Raw genomic sequence first — 17,090 nt, 5'->3', positions numbered from 1 at the left:
CACAACAAACATATGCATTGCATACGCTAGATTCAGAGTTAACTTATTAATATTATGTATGTAATATGTAATTATTGTTGGTTTATAATTGTGGCTTAATTATTACAAATATTAATTGGGAGTCTCCACACACATGCGCAGTATGTGTGAAACGCAATCAAAATTTTAACTATCATGGCCGACTGGGAAAGATATTTTGATTCTGAAATTCCTCCCACGAATTTGGAAGAAACTCGTAAGACTATATTTACTTTTGCTGCTGGTCATGTTCAAAATTCCAGAAATATAGTGTACATAACGGTAAGCGTAAAGAAAATATGAAAATTCCCTTTTTGGTCTGATGTATGCACAACATTCCATGCATACAAATTTGCAAGTAGTATATAATTTTGCATGTATTTTGCTAAAAAATTTCAAATTTATTCAATATAACTTGAAATGTACAATGTTGTTGTTATTTTAACTGGTGTATTTAGGGAATTGTTTTTCTATTCACGAAATGAAATTGTATCAGACAGCGACGTTGAGTTCATTTTGAAAAAGTCCATTTGCTTATTAACCTTCAGAGCGTCTGCGAATGATATATTTTTGGGGATCTGTACTAAATATTTCGTTTGCTAGTTTTTCTTGGTATATTTATGTTGGTCATATTTTGGAAGACAAAATAAACTTACAAATGTTTCATATTTTAATTTCTAAGCATACCCAAGTACTTGGTTGTTTGGCGACTTTATTAAGGAACGTTATAGACAGAAAAAATGCGAACATTTAGCTTCTAAAACCATTTTGTTAACGCTTATTATGCATATTTCAACATTCAATTTGTCAAAACTGTAAGTGTTACTGTAATACGTAGGAAATCTAAAACATCATTCTCTTATCATTATATTCTTACAAATCGTATGAAACGATTTGCTTTCACTTAACCTTTGTTGATTCTGGCTTTCATTACCTTGAATCTAGGATATGCCATGCAGAGGTCTGCATTAAAAACATATATGTGATTTTTTTAACAGGCTAAAGTTTCAAATTTAATCATGCCTGCCAAGCAATTTTATATTTCCTACCACCATAAGAAAAATGAAACCGTTGAAGTCAAACATCAACAAAAAAATATTTTGTTCACATTATTCAATTGATCACTTTTCAGTCTGGTGGTACATCAGTTCCTTTGGAAGCAAACACCGTGAGGTTTATTGATAACTTTAGTTCTGGTTCAAGAGGTGCAGCTTCTGCTGAGTATCCTTTTTCAAAAAAATGGTGCTAATATCAGGGGCTCCAAAGCAGGTTTGCCAGGGGATATAATAACCTCCTCCCTACAATATTACCACCATTTGGAAATTTTAAAATTTGTCCCAAAATCCCCTATTAGCATCAAAAATTTGCGGTTAATAGCCCCTCCCCCCCCCCAAAAAAAATGCTCCTGGCAGATTAATCTGTAATATTGCATGTCACAAATATTAAACAAGATGTGCTTTGTTTAATTATGTACTCGTTTTGCATCATAGATTAAGTATTGTTACTCATAGAACTAACCTTTAGTACTAGCTTTGTTAACCATGCTAAATTGAAAACCATAGATACATATATACTATACTTAAAGCATTTTTTATCTTGACTAATTTTTACATAAGATATTTTTTATCACAAGGATATGCAGTTATATTTGTCTACCGTCAAAATTCTGCATTGCCATTCCAAAGGCATTTCACTTCCCACAATCCACTAGAATTTTTAACTCTTCATGATCTTCATGACCATGTCGAGAATCCTCTGCTTAAAAATATAACTGGTGAGTGTCAAAACTTACTTTTGAATTATGTTTATACATTTACATAGTCATCAACTACATCTTTTACATTGTATGTATCAATGTTTTTTTTAGTGGATGAATCAAAGATACCTATCCTCAGAGGTATTCTTACACAATATAAAGAGGTATATACATTAAGTTTTGTTGAAGTTACCTAGTGAGTTGATAAGCGCACATGAATCCTACATTGGTAAACTTTGAAGTTTTTGTATCACCAGAAAATGAAAGAAATCACTTGAAAATTGAGAAATCACCAGAAATTGAAAGAAATCACTCTAAATCTAGACAATCCATTCTTGAGGTTATTCCTGTATTTCATGATTACTGGCTGAACATCAAAATTATATTTTTAACATGTGTTTGTTGTTTCTACTACACATACACAACTCCCACAAGAGTAACTAAGAATTAAAAATGTATTTCAATGTTATTTCTCCAGCCTTGCTCATTTTTTACAGAAAATCCATATATTAAAGTATTACTTCATTCTTATTGGTTATGTGTTGTATAAATAATCAACATCAGTGATTCAATACAAACAATTATTTAAATTGTGTACTTCTTTGCCTTCACCATCAATTGAATCGGCACAACTGATAAAAAAATACCACAAACCCACAGACCATTTCAATTTTTATTAAACTTGAATGAGCTTGTAAAGAAAAAATTCACAAAACATCTTCACACAAATTTTAACGTTCCTTTCTAACGCTCCAAGAAAATTTAAAATCATGACTGGCGACTCATCAGAAATGACTTTCAATATTGCCATGTTGGTACTTTTCATTCTTAATGGATGACCTGCGCACCAAATCCCTTACACATATATGTAGAAAAAACAAACAAACATTTTAGCATATAGTTACATGCTGTTGGACTTATGCTTTTCAATCTTTTCAATGCAATAGGTGAAACGTAATGGTTGTTTGCTCCAAATTGAATTTTCAACTCTCAGCAGTTATTTATTCCTTCTGCGCATGTCAGCAGTAACATTGGCATCGTTTGGGCAGCGTGTTATGTTCTATTTAGCAGCGGCTGTTTCTGACTTCTATATACCACGTGACAATCTTGTAAGTCGTGTAAATTTTTTATGTAATAAGAAAACAATTGTGTATTGTATTTTTACTCAACAAATGCAGGACAAAAACGGTTAATCCCAATGGACGAGGCGATTGGTATTTTTCTTAATTTTTGGAAATAAACTCTCAACTCTAAAAAATCTCAGTAGATCACCTTGTTTAACCAATAGAAATGATGGAACGACTAACCACAACCAGAAATCTAATAAAATATACTTGCGCAGCAGTGCTAAGTGATCCATTTGTAAATTCCTTAGGCGTTTCAAACGTCGAACTTTACATAAGCCGAATGAATAAAGACAATAGAAAATGAGATAAAATTCCTCACCGTCTTTTTTTAATGCATTCGACGTTTGAAAAGGGCCTTATTCTACATATGCTTTCTGTGTCTCACAGGGCACCCAATTAGGTTTGTTTCTCTAATTTATGCATAAGGAGTATAAAAAAGAACTTTAGAAAATCAACCTGTTGTGAAAAGTTCCTGATGACCAATGTTAAGCCCACGTTATTGTTATGCACATTTGGCCGTTAAGGAGGCGAACTGTAAATGATTTTTTTGTTACACTTGGAAAGTTAGTTTATTTGGTAACTGATAAGGTTAAGGTAAAATCTACTGTTACAAGTTACAACATAAGAAATAATGTAATATTATGATACAACTTTTTACTTACACTCCCAATTTATTTATTATGAAAAGCGCTTTTTTATTAGAATTTATAGGGCTTAGTACCCAGCAAACTACTCTAACTTTCTTTGCTTGTTTCTACGTACAGCAATTGGCTGAAAGTCCAACCTATTCGTTTTTTTGTCTTCCATGAACAAGCGATTTTGCGTAGGGAAAATGTTACACATTTCCTGCGTATTTGATATTGCTTACCAGGTGCAACAACATTTTCTACAAAAAAAAATTAAAATCATTAAAAAACTTGTAGTATGGATCGCATCTATACATTTCACGTTCATTTCTTGCAGTCCACACACAAGCTGCAGTCTAATCAAGGTCCGCTCGTGTTAAATTTACAACAAACACCCAAGTTGCTACAGCCGCTTGTAAAGGAATGGTCTCCTCGAGCTTTTGTAGTGTCGTTCAAATTGGAAACAGATGTAAATATAATCTCTAAAAAAGCAAGGGAATCGCTCAGCAAAAACTCGCATCAGGTTAGATTGCTTTCGTATTTGAAATTCTTGGTAATTGGTAAATCACCATTAGATATATGGCTGTTCAAGCTTCCGCTATATAGTTTAATGTAATCTTATAAACTCTTCACTTCGTTAGACTAAACAAATGGTTCCGTCTAAAATTCACATGATGATCCTTTCAGGTCGTGATATCGAATATCCTTCAAACCCGGCGAAAAACCGTCGTGATTGTAACTGCAAGTGCAGAAAATGCTATATGGATGTCGGACAGCGAACTCGAGAAAGGAAAAGATATCGAAGAAAAGATTGTCGCTGATTTAGTAAAGAAACATAACGATTTTATCACTCAAAATTCTTTATCAGGTAATGCTGTGACGTATTAAACTTGCTATGCAACTATCCAGTCATAGACCTACGTATCTAAGTCATAGACCTACGTATCTAAGTCATAGACCTATGTATCTAAGTCATAGACCTGCCTATCTAAGTCAGAGACTCGGAGTATAGTTTGTTTTAATGATCTCCAGTAGCTGCCATGTATTTCTCGTTATACCATTAATGCACAAATTTTTTATTTAGCCATTATTCTGTAATGAATATTTTTTATTAATATTGCATTGTGTTCCAGCTTTACTTTATATGTTTTTTACTACCACACATCGATGACGAGCTTTCAATTTTGAGATGTTCACTTTAAAGAACGTGGCACTGCAATCCAAAATGATCTACACGCTAATATCACGTTTTTGCCGAACTCCCAATTATATGAAGAGCGACAAAAACAAGATCTTCTCTAGCTACGTTCACATAAACGTTACAACTGCATGACTGGTTTGGAAATGTTAATTTGCTAATACAACGAATTTAATTTTCTAATGTTCATTTTTATAAAATCGTTGTAACAATAGCAATAATACTTTTCTAAAGAATTATTAGGCCAACAGAATCAGTATTCACCATAACTCTTTCTTACAACTTTAAACTGAAGTAATTTTCATAAACACATACTATTTCTCAAACAAAAAACCCACAATATCCAAAATCAATCTTTACCTAAGATACAAAAAATGTGTGATTTTCAATCATTTATTCACCATGCAAGATATAAATTTCACTTGGTTACTATGACTTTTACAAATACGAGGAAACTTACAGCATTCATTTAGAGGTTAGCATCCTTTTTCCTATACATTCTTACCTAGATTTTTTGTATTGAGTTAGCTAATGGTTCAATACTGCAATTAGAAAACGAGGTCTCCTACTAAAAGACTACACTATCGTTCTAACCACTAACCATTCGAGGTTAACTCATATACTCAAAATATCCTTAAACTGTTTTTCACTGTTAGGCTAAAATGGCTCATGTAATGATCAGATTGTTGCATTTCTTCTTCATGGTATTTTGTCTTCAGGCAATGGAGATTGTGATCATCAGTGCATGTACATGAAACTTGAAACTTGCAAGTAAAAATCAAAGTAACCTTTTAACATGTGCGAACTAAGTTTCTATGCCAAATGTTCAAACTACAAGTTTATATGTTACATGTGTGAACTAAGTTACTATGCCACATGAACAAACTACAAGTTTATATGTTACATGTATGAACTAAGTTACTATGCCACATGAACAAACTACATGTTTAAATGTTACATGTGTGAACTAAGTTACTATGCCACATGAACAAACTACAAGTTTATATGTTACATGTATGAACTAAGTTACTATGCCACATGAACAAACTACATATTTAAATGTTACATGTGTGAACTAAGTTACTATGCCACATGAACAAACTACATGTTTTTATGTTACATGTGTAAACTAAGTTACTATGCCACATGAACAAACTACAAGTTTAATTGTTACATGTGTGAACTAAGTTAATATGCCACATGAACAAACTACATATTTATATGCTACATGTGTGAACTAAGTTACTATGCCACATGAACAAACTACATGTTTAAATGTTACATGTGTGAACTAAGTTACTATGCCACATGAACAAACTACAAGTTTAATTGTTATATGAACAAACTACATGTTTAAATGTTACATGTGTTAACTAAGTTACTATGCCACATGAACAAACTACAAGTTTAATTGTTACATGTGTGAACTAAGTTACTATGCCACATGAACAAACTACATGTTTAAATGTTACATGTATGAACTAAGTTACTATGCCACATGAACAAACTACATGTTTAAATGTTACATGTGTGAACGTTACTATGCCACATGAACAAACTACAAGTTTAATGTTACATGTGTGAACTAAGTTACTATGCCACATGAACAAACTACATATTTAAATGTTACATGTGTGAACTAAGTTACTATGCCACATGAACAAACTACATGTTTTATGTTACATGTAAACTAAGTTACTATGCCACATGAACAAACTACAAGTTTAATTGTTACATGTGTGAACTAAGTTAATATGCCACATGAACAAACTACATATTTATATGCTACATGTGTGAACTAAGTTACTATGCCACATGAACAAACTACAAGTTTAATTGTTACATGTGTGAACTAAGTTACTATGCCACATGAACAAACTACATGTTTAAATGTTACATGTGTGAACTAAGTTACTATGCCACATGAACAAACTACATGTTTTTATGTTACATGTGTAAACTAAGTTACTATGCCACATGAACAAACTACAAGTTTAATTGTTACATGTGTGAACTAAGTTAATATGCCACATGAACAAACTACATGTTTAAATGTTACATGTGTGAACTAAGTTACTATGCCACATGAACAAACTACAAGTTTAATTGTTACATGTGTGAACTAAGTTACTATGCCACATGAACAAACTACATGTTTAAATGTTACATGTGTGAACTAAGTTACTATGCCACATGAACAAACTACAAGTTTAATTGTTACATGTGTGAACTAAGTTACTATGCCACATGAACAAACTACATGTTTAAATGTTACATGTGTGAACTAAGTTACTATGCCACATGAACAAACTACATGTTTAAATGTTACATGTGTGAACTAAGTTACATTATTTTAATGGCAGAAATGAACGTGATGGGATACTTTAATTGTATAGTTGTGTGATATTTTCAGAGTTCAATTCGGGTACTGATATTGTCTTGGATAAGAACTTTCCAGTTTCAAGCACAAGTGGACAGGTAAAATTGAACGATAAGTTTGGATACTGCATGCCGAAGATTTTCCTTTCTTTCTCTCTCAATTCCAACTTGTTTTTGTCGTTATAACAACTTTCTACAATAATTTTTTTCATCTTCAGGTTATTTATTTATCAGAAGGTACACATTATCAACTTCAGAATAGAGTTGGGGAAAACTCAATTGGAACCAGTACGGTGCTGCTAAGTCAAAACGATACACATCAATTTACTGTGCCGAGTTCATTTACCTACAAAAGGCCAGGTGGCGTTCTGACGTCAACAGCCTCGTTGCACCCAGACAACAGCGACGTCATCAACTACACATCAAAATTTAAATTTTCCAATGACAACACAGCGTTGTCCGAGGAGATGAAAGAATTTATCGAGATGTTTAAGAACAAGCGAATGACTCTTGGTTATACGCAAGAAGATGTCGGTCTAGAATTATCTGGAAGTAGTGGTCCATGTTATAGTCAATCATTTATATCGCGCTTTGAATCGAAGCAACTTGCGGCAAAAGCATCAGAGAAGATGAAACCATTACTGCAAGCTTGGTTGGATGCTAAAGATGCTGATCAGGTTACAGGAGTAAGACTTTGCAAGAAACGTCGTAGAAGAACATCATTCACGAGTGATTCTTTGGCTATATTAATTGATCATTACAAAAGGAATCCCAAACCGAATCCAAGCGAAATATCCGCTATAGCTTCGCAACTGAACATTGAACCTGTAACTGTTAAAGTTTGGTTTTGTAATCGAAAGCAAAGCGAAAGACGTCGATCTCTAGGCAAGTCTAGCGGTGGTGAAACTTTGAAAGCAGAATTGGAAGCAAACATAACTAATAAAGGCAAAATCGATCCAAGTACTGAACAAGCTAATTCTTATTCATTGGGGCGTTTGCAGCCTCTTATTTCCGAACAAACACCAGTTACTGTCCTCGATGCGACTGTTGTACAGTTTCAACCAGGTGCAACAATAGCAACACACGAAGATACCTCAACGTCAAGATCTTATTGTGCTACTCCTGTTACTGTCATTAACACTGACCCTCATATAATGCAATATTCAGCAACAGCCGAAGGCGACAGTACAACCAACACTCATTCATTTACGACTCCTATTGCTGTCATGGAAACAGAGGTGCCTACGTCAGACAGGGCTTCGTCAACGACTGCAGTTCAGTAGCATCATGTTTGTAAGTTTGCGTAAAAACATTATGGTTGTTATATGAACGATCTTTAACAATGACCTATTTGCACCATGATTTTGAGGAAAATTGCTAGAAATGTTTTATTTTTGACTATTGGTGTGTAGGACAACATTGTTTAAGCTTGTTCAACAACCTATCAATATTTGCGCAGGTAGCCAATCGCAAAGATAATTATCTAAAATTTACTATTATTTCAGAAACGATCAACGTAAATGACTTTACATATCACGTTTTCGCGTTTTTTCAATAGTTTCCGGAAGTAAAGTATTTAAAGGCTGGTACTCTCCGCTGATTAATAGGTGAATTATTTCAGCACGATGGATACGAAAAATACGTTTTGCATTATAGTTTTTTTACTATGCGTTGGCAGCGTTGATTTAGAAAGTGATTTTTTCATACTTAGCAAGGAATCTTTTAGGAAAAACGTGATAATACGTACAAACTATCATGAAATGAGGACCCCGTACAATTCATTTCATAATATTACATAAAAGTGTCAAGCGGAGGGTATTTGGTCTTGTATAAAAAAAATTTTCTGTCATCGCCTGTAGGAATCGCCATGGACATCACTTCACGACAGTTAAATAATGGTCTCCAATAAGATATGTGTTGAGTTATTTTTTAGTGCAGCATTTTATTGATATTTTAAGCAGCTAAAAGGCTTTCAAAGACAAGGTTTTTTTACCAGAAACAAACTGTTGTTCAAAAATATTGAACACTAAAATATAAACGGTGCATGATCCGTAGTTGATATTTAGTTCACTAACAATATCAACGCAATGTTGATTAAATTGTAGAAAATGTAACAGGTTAATATATAGACACGCTTCTATAACTTGTTGAATAAAGTGAAATATTCACACTTCATGTGGAAGCACATTATTTCGCTGGTAAATGATTGACACATGTTCACCTATTTCTTATAGCTACAGTTCTATTAGCTATGGAGAAACTCTAAACTGCAAAAAAGAAACTGTATAGTGAACAAATTATGTACCTTATGAACATCATTGATTATCAATCAAGCTTTTTTTGCTCTCCAATCAAACATATCATCTATGTCGTCACTATCAGTATCGCTTTCATTATCAACTTTCATTTCTTCATGTATCTTATCGTCGTTTTTCTTATTGCTATTTTTTAACGCAACTTGTTTGTCCCGAAGAACATCAGCTCTAATATAATACAGTCTATAAAAAGAGAAATGTCGAGTTGAAAAGATTTTCCTTGGAAGAAGCAGCGGAGGGAGGGGGAGGAGGGGGTGTTGAAGATGATAAAGGTCCTTAGTATTGCCATAACCGATAATACAGAAACATCTTTTGAAACAAAACAAGCAATTCTGACATATTTTCTTCATATCTAGTCTTATTCGCTTCTCTTGTGACAGAGATGTCCACAACATACCTTTGTTCGCTTATTTCATCAAGAGCCCTATCAACTCTTGACTCTTCATCTTCTTCTAAAATAATTGCTTCAGAGACCTGTAATATATCAAATTTTACTACTTCGACTATGTTTATAAGTACATGTTTGTTGTACGTAGCTATATGCAAAAAACATTCACGACGTATTTCTTTGAAAAGTTATGTTATATCCATTCATTACAACAAAATCTTTTGTTTCCATGTTTATTTCACCATAAACAAATAAAAAAAGATGAATACCTGATTCTCGGTGCTTAAAGCTTTCTGAAATTTTTCCCACTCTTCATCTGCGGGATCCTTATATTCAACCTTTCGAGCCTAAAAAAATTGCGTTTAATGATGTACAATATAAAAGAGATACCAACATTTAAGAAAGATTCATTACTTTGGCGTCAAGTTTTGGGTCGTCAAAAAATCCTTCGGGAATAGCCTCTGGTTTTTGAGTTTCGTTCCTAAATGGAAACAAACCAGATTATAAATTATTACACTAGACCTGAATTGCCGACATAAAACATTTATGAATCGATGAACTATGGAAAATTGCTGATTCGTAAAAGCTACGTAACAACAAATACAACTTTATTGTCATGCATACCAACCATGCCCAAGTCATAGTGAACAATGGCATACTTCATTTAATGAGTTAACAATCTCATAAGTTAAACTTACAGATTTTCTTGTTTCGCCTTATCTATAATTTCTTCTGATTTAGGTTGTGAACTGTCAAAGAAATCTGTGGCAATATATGCATAAAACAAGGAATGAAAACATGCGCGATTTTTATTGAATGTTTTGATGAATAAGAGGGCTGTTATAGAAAGGCAGTAAGTATTTTAGGAAAAAATGACGACGACATGAGAGATGTTACTTACAGCTAAAGTGCATAAACCCAAATTTATTGGGTTTATAATGAACTATAGCGTAAAAAGTCATAAAATATTTTTTCTCAATTTGAAAGCTAGCTACACTTAAGTAAACGTCAACTGCGACTTTGAAAAGATATTGCCATGACTTTGTGAAAATTTTCATATTACTTTAATGACACACCTGAAGGTAAGCCAGCCATGTTGGAAGTGTTATCATTAGGACTTTCATAATCATCCACTATCATATCATCATTCTCAACTGACGACGTTTCTTCGAAGGAATTAGAAAGATTTCTACAAAAAGCGAGAGAGGTAGTCAACGATTAGATACATGTACATTGTTCACAAAGCTTTAGGGAACAAAGCATCGATACAGAACCATAAGACAGGTAGTATGAATTCAGTGAAAATTGAATACATAGAAACTTAGAACTCAAAAACTGAAAAACAAGTAATGAATCTTTAACTATACCTGATGCTGTCCAAGGCACTCGAAACTACAATACATAATATAAAGAGATTCGTACAATTTTTTTACAATATGTTAGGGAAGGGTTAAATAAACGTTTCTGTCAAAAAGACGTCAATATGACGTCTCTCACAAACCCACCATACCCAAGACGACAGGCTTATATCAGCTGTCAAAATTCTTGATACATATTGTTTATGAGCGTATATTTCGAGAAAAAAAGACGTCGTGTCTGTAAACCCTCTCCCTCCCAAACGTCATATTGAAATCTTTTTGGCAGTAACGTATATTTGACCCTTCCCTTAAGAAAATGTGTAGCAGTGAACTTACTTTTAGCTTTTTTGACAACAGGCTTTCTTTGTGACGTTTCAACGAACTAAATGTTTAAAGGCTTTTATGAAATAGAATGTTTGAATTATTTACAATAAGCTATCCATGCATCAAGGAATGTTACAACAGGAGAAAGAGCTATTTTCTATAACATCATAAAAATAACATGTTGCAAATCGACACGAATGACTCAATTAACATGTAGCTAATTATTTTAACTACACTACAAAGAAACACAAATAAAAAAAGTTACTGTACATTGTTGTCTTCTGCCCGTCTTTTATTTGATGATGAAGGAACTGTGTTGTTCTAAAAGATACCAGCAAGATTTTTTGTAGGTATGTTCACAAAATAATAAACATTAGTTGCGACACGAAACTCAAGATGGCAAGAGTACCACTACATGGACTAATATATATTACAAATACAATTTTCATCAGGTTTTGCATATTTCGCTTTCATACATTTCTGAATAACTAACAATATATGTCTCTCCTCAATAACAACTGCCCGCATTTACAATGTCTTCAATATCGGTATAAATTTCACTTATATACAACTAAAAAACTTCTAAAACCTTTTTTAACAATAACGTGTATTTTCTGACAGTTTTCCAAAGATTGGAACATCAACGAAAATCGAAGCCATTTCAAAACTTCTCAGACTAAAAATCATTTACGTCAGTTTATAAAAACTCGTTATGTATTGAAATGACGAGGTGTGGTACAACCACTCTTGGGAGTGAAAGAAGAATGGAACTTTCGCTATGTTGGATGACATTTGATCGTAAATAAGGAAAAACCATATTCAAAATCAAAAACACACCAATCAAGAGCATAAACAAAAAAGCCGAAACCTGGTAGCAAATGGTAAGAGAGCGTGGGCACAAAAATGTTTTAAAACAAACATTATGAGGCGCCAAGCCGGACAAATTTGTCTTTGAGAAAATATAAGTGCTGAACTTCAAATTTGCATTTTCTGAATCGAATTAATCGGTTCTCAACTCAAAATATATCTGATAAACTTAAAAATATATGCCGAAATTAAAAAATATAATTAAAACATATTTTTTTCGGAGAGCATAAATTTTTAGCATAAATTTTTCCAGTTTAGCATATGATGCTTTGCGGTCTTGTTTTTACCACGTGGGCGGTGAGCGTGCGTGGCCGCCATTTGCAATTGAAATAGATTCTCGAATCTCGATTGTTGAAGATGCTAAATCAAAATGAACTTCAGTTTCACTTGAATAACGCGTTACAAAGAATAAGTCAGTTGGAAAGTTCAAATACTACTCCTAATAACCTCATGAAAACAGCGAGAAAATTAAACGGTAATAATTCCGTGCTCTAGTAAAACGCGAAATATATTCCTAATTCCATCTTTAACCGATATGTCGGCAAACCAACAAACAGTAAAACTAATCAACGATTACCAATATGTAAGTTTCAAAGGGCTGTTTACATGATCCCGGGATAGCCGGGATTCAGCCGAGCGTTAAATGATTTTGGAAAATGGAAAAGATTTAATACTTATCATCAGATAAATGTTCTTCAGCACTTTCACAATGTTCTGATTTAACAACTATACGCATAACATTCAAAATCAAACAATAAATTTGGCCGAATTTGAGAATAACAACAGGAATTACTTGCGGCGCTTAACAAACAGTTGTAATTTTTTCGCTTGAAGTTTTGCCTCTTTTCAATGCGTCGAAATGATTTAACGCCTCACTGAATCCCGGTTAGCCGGGATCATGTAAACAGCTCCAATATATGCGCACCATGTAAGTTAAGCCACATGACAAACTTTTTAAGCAATGTGAAAATTGACATAGAAAGAGATTAAAAGTATTTAATTACTAATATACCTTTGTTACACTGCTAGATGCAGATGGATGTGATAAATTTCTGCCAGTCGTCTTTTCAGATCTTTCTTTACTGGATTTCAATGACACTAATTTCTATGGTTGAAAAAATATAGACGGAAAATTATGTAGCTATACTGTAATTACGACGATACAAAACATCCAAGGAGAAGTCGAAAAACCTTGCTACAGTCTACACTTTAATACCAATAGAACGTTCTCCGATGCTAACCATTCATTATGGCTGAGAGAGTATTCATCCTCATTTAGCAACGCATCGCTTTAACATATAATTGAGTTATTAAGAACAATTTGACCACTCGGATTACGTCGCCTTCCTCCTGCTCATCTTAAGACGAGTCAAGAACGGTCATCAATGGTTAAAGTCCGACGTTAACCGTGCGAACTTTAACCCGCTTCCCGCTCAGAAGACGACGTTAAATCTCGTCATCGTGGCTGTGAGTGTTGTCTAAGTTGAAAAACAAAGACGGGACGCATACTATAGAAATGATCCTATAAAGTACGGTCTTAATCATTGTAGGATTTTCCAGGTATTTTAATAAAGTATGGGAGACGAAATAATTGTGGTGTTAAACTATTAATGCGCATGCGCACAACAGAGTGAATGAAATCCGCCTGTGATAACTAATAAAAACATCGACACACATATGAAAAGTATCGTAACATGATCTTCATTCAGTTTCAAAAATGCAAGATGAAACAATTATTGTAATAATTGGATTTAATAAGACATAGAGGAGCATCAACCATTTAAGCTTTAGTTCGACACATAATTGTGACATGCTCAGCCTCCCAAAATAATAGTTATATCAGTCACACAATACAACAACCCTGGAAATTAAGTTTTGTGAAAACTAAATGTTTAATAATATAGTTACACTTGTAAAGATTTGATTTCATTACTAGTTCCTACCTCCTTGTGTTTCGCTCCACGTACGTGCGCATCCCACAAAAGATCGCTTTTTATTACCGCATTGCATAAAATGCAAAACAACTGTCCTGCATTATTGTACCTTAAAAATACAGAACAGAAATTGACATGTGAGGTACAGTAATCTATTATTTTTATTTTCAATGCATGTTTGATGTTAATGATTATGAATGGAAAAAATATTTATTTACATCTATACGACTTTATAGCCTAATACTAAATTTGTACACGTATCAATGACGTATGCGAACAACGTCAGCTAGAAGCGGCACACTTCCCATATTAAATAAAAATAATACTGAAAAACTTTGATATCTCAGCAAAATGCAAAAGGTTACTTATTTGAAATAACTGAAATTTGAGAAGAGTTTGAAAGAGGAGCGCAAATCCTAGATGCTTCATTGTGAAATTATCCAAGCAGATTTAAAGTACTTGGAAAATGCAGCTACCAAGTCAGCATAAAAAGTACATGTTGTGTTTAATGTAGATGCTCGCAATGTTGGTGGAGGGCAATATCTTTTAAACAATGTTGATACTTGCAATATTGAGAATTTAGAGACATGTATCGATACTCTTTGGTATTATGGGTAAGAAAGTGTGTTTTTACCTACTGACTAGCTGATTATTAAAAATAACATTTGTGGATGTATATAGCAATGGCCTCAATAATGGCAAAATAAGAATTTAAGATTTACAAAAAACCATCAAATATTATAAAAGAACATATTTCGCTAAAAACCAATAAAAAGCCAAAATTTTGAAAATATACTCAAAATAAAAGGTCCATGTTGAACTCTTTATTTGAGAAAACAAACAAGACAATTCTCATGTCAAAGTATTACTGTACAAAATTTGTCTTGTTTGTTTTCTCAAAGTTGGAGTTCAACATCAACCTTTTCTTTAAAATAGTTCACTGGTTTACAACTATAATATTACTATAGTAGGACAAGATCTTCAACATAACAAGTGCAGTTTAGGCAATTTGTGGTAACTACAAATGCTTTACAATATTAAAATTACACAAAATGAAACATTATTTATGTAGAATAATAAATTATTTTTATACATTGAGCTACTCAGTAATTATTTTCAAAACTTAACTTGATTGAATTTTACATAAAATTAGCTAAATGAAAAAAATCAGACAAATGGATAAATATCCTTTTGCTTTTTATTCAAAACAAAAGGTTCATTTGTAACTTAAATGTGATTTTATAAATGATAAAGACAGAAAATTAAACAACTGCCCTGGTTAACTGGTACAGAGGTTTAACTAGAACGTAATTTGTAGGGGGAATATTCATATATTCAGTTGTGCCTGACTGATTTCATTTGAAAGGCAATTCACTTACATCCGAGAATGTAGTGACAGCTTTTCTGAGGGGTGCAAGTGGTGCACTCCAAATTCTCTAGCACCCCATGAGAACAATTTTAAAATGGGATCATGTCTGTAGACAATTAATTAATATGGCAGTACTAGAGGCTATGAAAGACTAAAAGATGAAAGAAAGGTAGACCTTCTCATTTCAAAGGCAACTACATATTTTATACTATCACAATTTTCAATTGAGTATTACTATGCAACTTTTATAACACTTTCCTAATGCAAGGTTCACTCATCTGTAAGCCTAAAAATCCACAATAGCACAGGGCCCTTACAACTTTAGATAGGATAACAATGCACCCCCCCTTCTTCTATGAAAATATGCACCACTCCTGTCCAATGATCATTGATCTTCCTTTGTGAGGTATTGATGTTAAATTTTCAGCACTTCCCCACAACCTGTCATCATTGTATTTTTGATCTTTCAAAGAGACCAAGTATTGTACATGATTATAAGGCATGCAAGATTATCAAGATACAATACAAAGTACAAATTCAATGGCTGGTTTAAGATGAAAAGCATAGTAATGACGATAGATTGAACGATATATGCTCTAGTTCAATAAAACTATATCTACTAAAACGCAAATAAAATAATACAACGATATATACACATACAAGTACTGGCTCATACGGAAAAAATTTTAAGAGCGGTATTTTCTCCAACAGATTATTGAAGGAAAGTCATTCATTTAAATATTTGAATGAAATATCATAGAAGAGCCTTCGCTTTAAATGCTAATAAATATTATTTTTAAGTTTTTGGCCGAAACTCTTTAGGTATGTCATTTTGACAGAGACATTAGTAGACATAAAGTCAGAAAATAATTCTGAACAATACACTGAAAACAACAGAGTTTTATTAAACGCAATTACGCTTTTAAATACTAGAAGCTACAACACCTTGCGAGTGGAGAGTCGATTTTTTTCTTAGATTTACTTCTTTGTTCTTTTATTAAACTTCGAAGATCTTTTGACTTTGTTTTTGCTGCCATCTTGTTTTATATCAGCTGATCACAAAAATCGCGGGCAACGCTCCACAACCCACATCTCAAAATCTAGATACGGAGACATTCAACATCATGTTTGTAAATGATGATCGTCCAGGTTGGTATAGTCCTGAGAAGGACTGTTTTTGTTGTTGTTGACTGACGTTTCGACAACCTTAGCGGTAGTCATCTTCAGAGTCAAATGAGGAGTAAACGTCAGGTTAGCCGTATTTGTAATCTGGTTCTTACGTCATTGTATCATGTGTACAGGAAATGTGTAACCTGGACGATCTACATTTACAAACATGTAACGATACTCCCGGGTTCAAACCATTTACATTCAACATCGATAATCGAGAATCGATACTGATCGATACTAATTAGTAATTGTGACAAATGA

The 17,090-nt window shown here is 33.2% G+C and overlaps 2 protein-coding genes and 1 non-coding gene across 4 annotated transcripts; 1 reads left to right on the top strand and 2 right to left on the bottom strand.

Annotated features, from left to right (window-relative positions):
* Nucleotides 1-158: 158 nt before the first annotated feature.
* LOC124440057 lies at nucleotides 159-9,289 on the top strand. Its single transcript, XM_046990383.1, has 9 exons — nucleotides 159-300; nucleotides 1,151-1,239; nucleotides 1,635-1,792; nucleotides 1,886-1,938; nucleotides 2,722-2,883; nucleotides 3,865-4,050; nucleotides 4,215-4,395; nucleotides 7,139-7,203; nucleotides 7,323-9,289. The coding sequence occupies exons 1-9, from the start codon at nucleotides 175-177 to the stop codon at nucleotides 8,385-8,387; spliced, it is 2,085 nt and encodes a 694-aa protein (XP_046846339.1). The 5' UTR covers nucleotides 159-174; the 3' UTR covers nucleotides 8,388-9,289.
* LOC124440058 (zinc finger protein 830-like) lies at nucleotides 3,452-16,701 on the bottom strand. Of its 2 annotated transcripts, XM_046990384.1 has the most exons (13): nucleotides 16,605-16,701; nucleotides 14,300-14,399; nucleotides 13,369-13,461; nucleotides 11,760-11,810; nucleotides 11,502-11,547; nucleotides 11,175-11,199; nucleotides 10,884-10,996; nucleotides 10,506-10,569; nucleotides 10,222-10,288; nucleotides 10,077-10,154; nucleotides 9,817-9,893; nucleotides 9,410-9,602; nucleotides 3,452-3,787 (listed from the first exon to the last, which is right to left on the bottom strand). In XM_046990384.1, exons 1-12 carry the CDS (start codon nucleotides 16,694-16,696, stop codon nucleotides 9,434-9,436), a joined length of 975 nt encoding a protein of 324 aa, XP_046846340.1. In that variant the 5' UTR covers nucleotides 16,697-16,701; the 3' UTR covers nucleotides 3,452-3,787; nucleotides 9,410-9,433. The 2 variants fall into 2 exon arrangements, with proteins under 2 accessions (XP_046846340.1, XP_046846341.1); XM_046990385.1 differs by lacking the exons at nucleotides 14,300-14,399; nucleotides 16,605-16,701 and adding an exon at nucleotides 13,598-13,921.
* LOC124440860 lies at nucleotides 13,681-13,895 on the bottom strand. The gene has a single exon (XR_006946787.1). It is a non-coding gene; the product is annotated as a small nucleolar RNA U3 (small nucleolar RNA).
* Nucleotides 16,702-17,090: the final 389 nt, after the last annotated feature.

This window comes from Xenia sp. Carnegie-2017, unplaced genomic scaffold (assembly GCF_021976095.1).
Source record: "Xenia sp. Carnegie-2017 unplaced genomic scaffold, XeniaSp_v1 HiC_scaffold_2, whole genome shotgun sequence".
NCBI classification, from domain to species: domain Eukaryota; kingdom Metazoa; phylum Cnidaria; class Anthozoa; order Malacalcyonacea; family Xeniidae; genus Xenia; species Xenia sp. Carnegie-2017.
Note: the sequence above shows the minus strand (reverse complement) of the source record. Positions and strands in the feature narration are given on the sequence as shown.

Excerpts from the sequence above, each read along its gene's own strand:
- LOC124440058 (XM_046990384.1), bottom strand. The coding sequence starts at position 16,696 with ATGGCAGCAAAAACAAAGTCAAAAGATCTTCGAAGTTTAATAAAAGAA. Across the intron at positions 10,570-10,883 it reads CATGGCTGGCTTACCTTCAG|ATTTCTTTGACAGTTCACAA; the intron begins GTGTGTCATTAA and ends ATATTGCCACAG. Across the intron at positions 9,603-9,816 it reads GATGAAATAAGCGAACAAAG|ACTGTATTATATTAGAGCTG; the intron begins GTATGTTGTGGA and ends CTCTTTTTATAG.
- LOC124440057 (XM_046990383.1), top strand. The coding sequence starts at position 175 with ATGGCCGACTGGGAAAGATATTTTGATTCTGAAATTCCTCCCACGAAT. Across the intron at positions 2,884-3,864 it reads ATATACCACGTGACAATCTT|TCCACACACAAGCTGCAGTC; the intron begins GTAAGTCGTGTA and ends CATTTCTTGCAG. Across the intron at positions 4,051-4,214 it reads TCAGCAAAAACTCGCATCAG|GTCGTGATATCGAATATCCT; the intron begins GTTAGATTGCTT and ends TGATCCTTTCAG.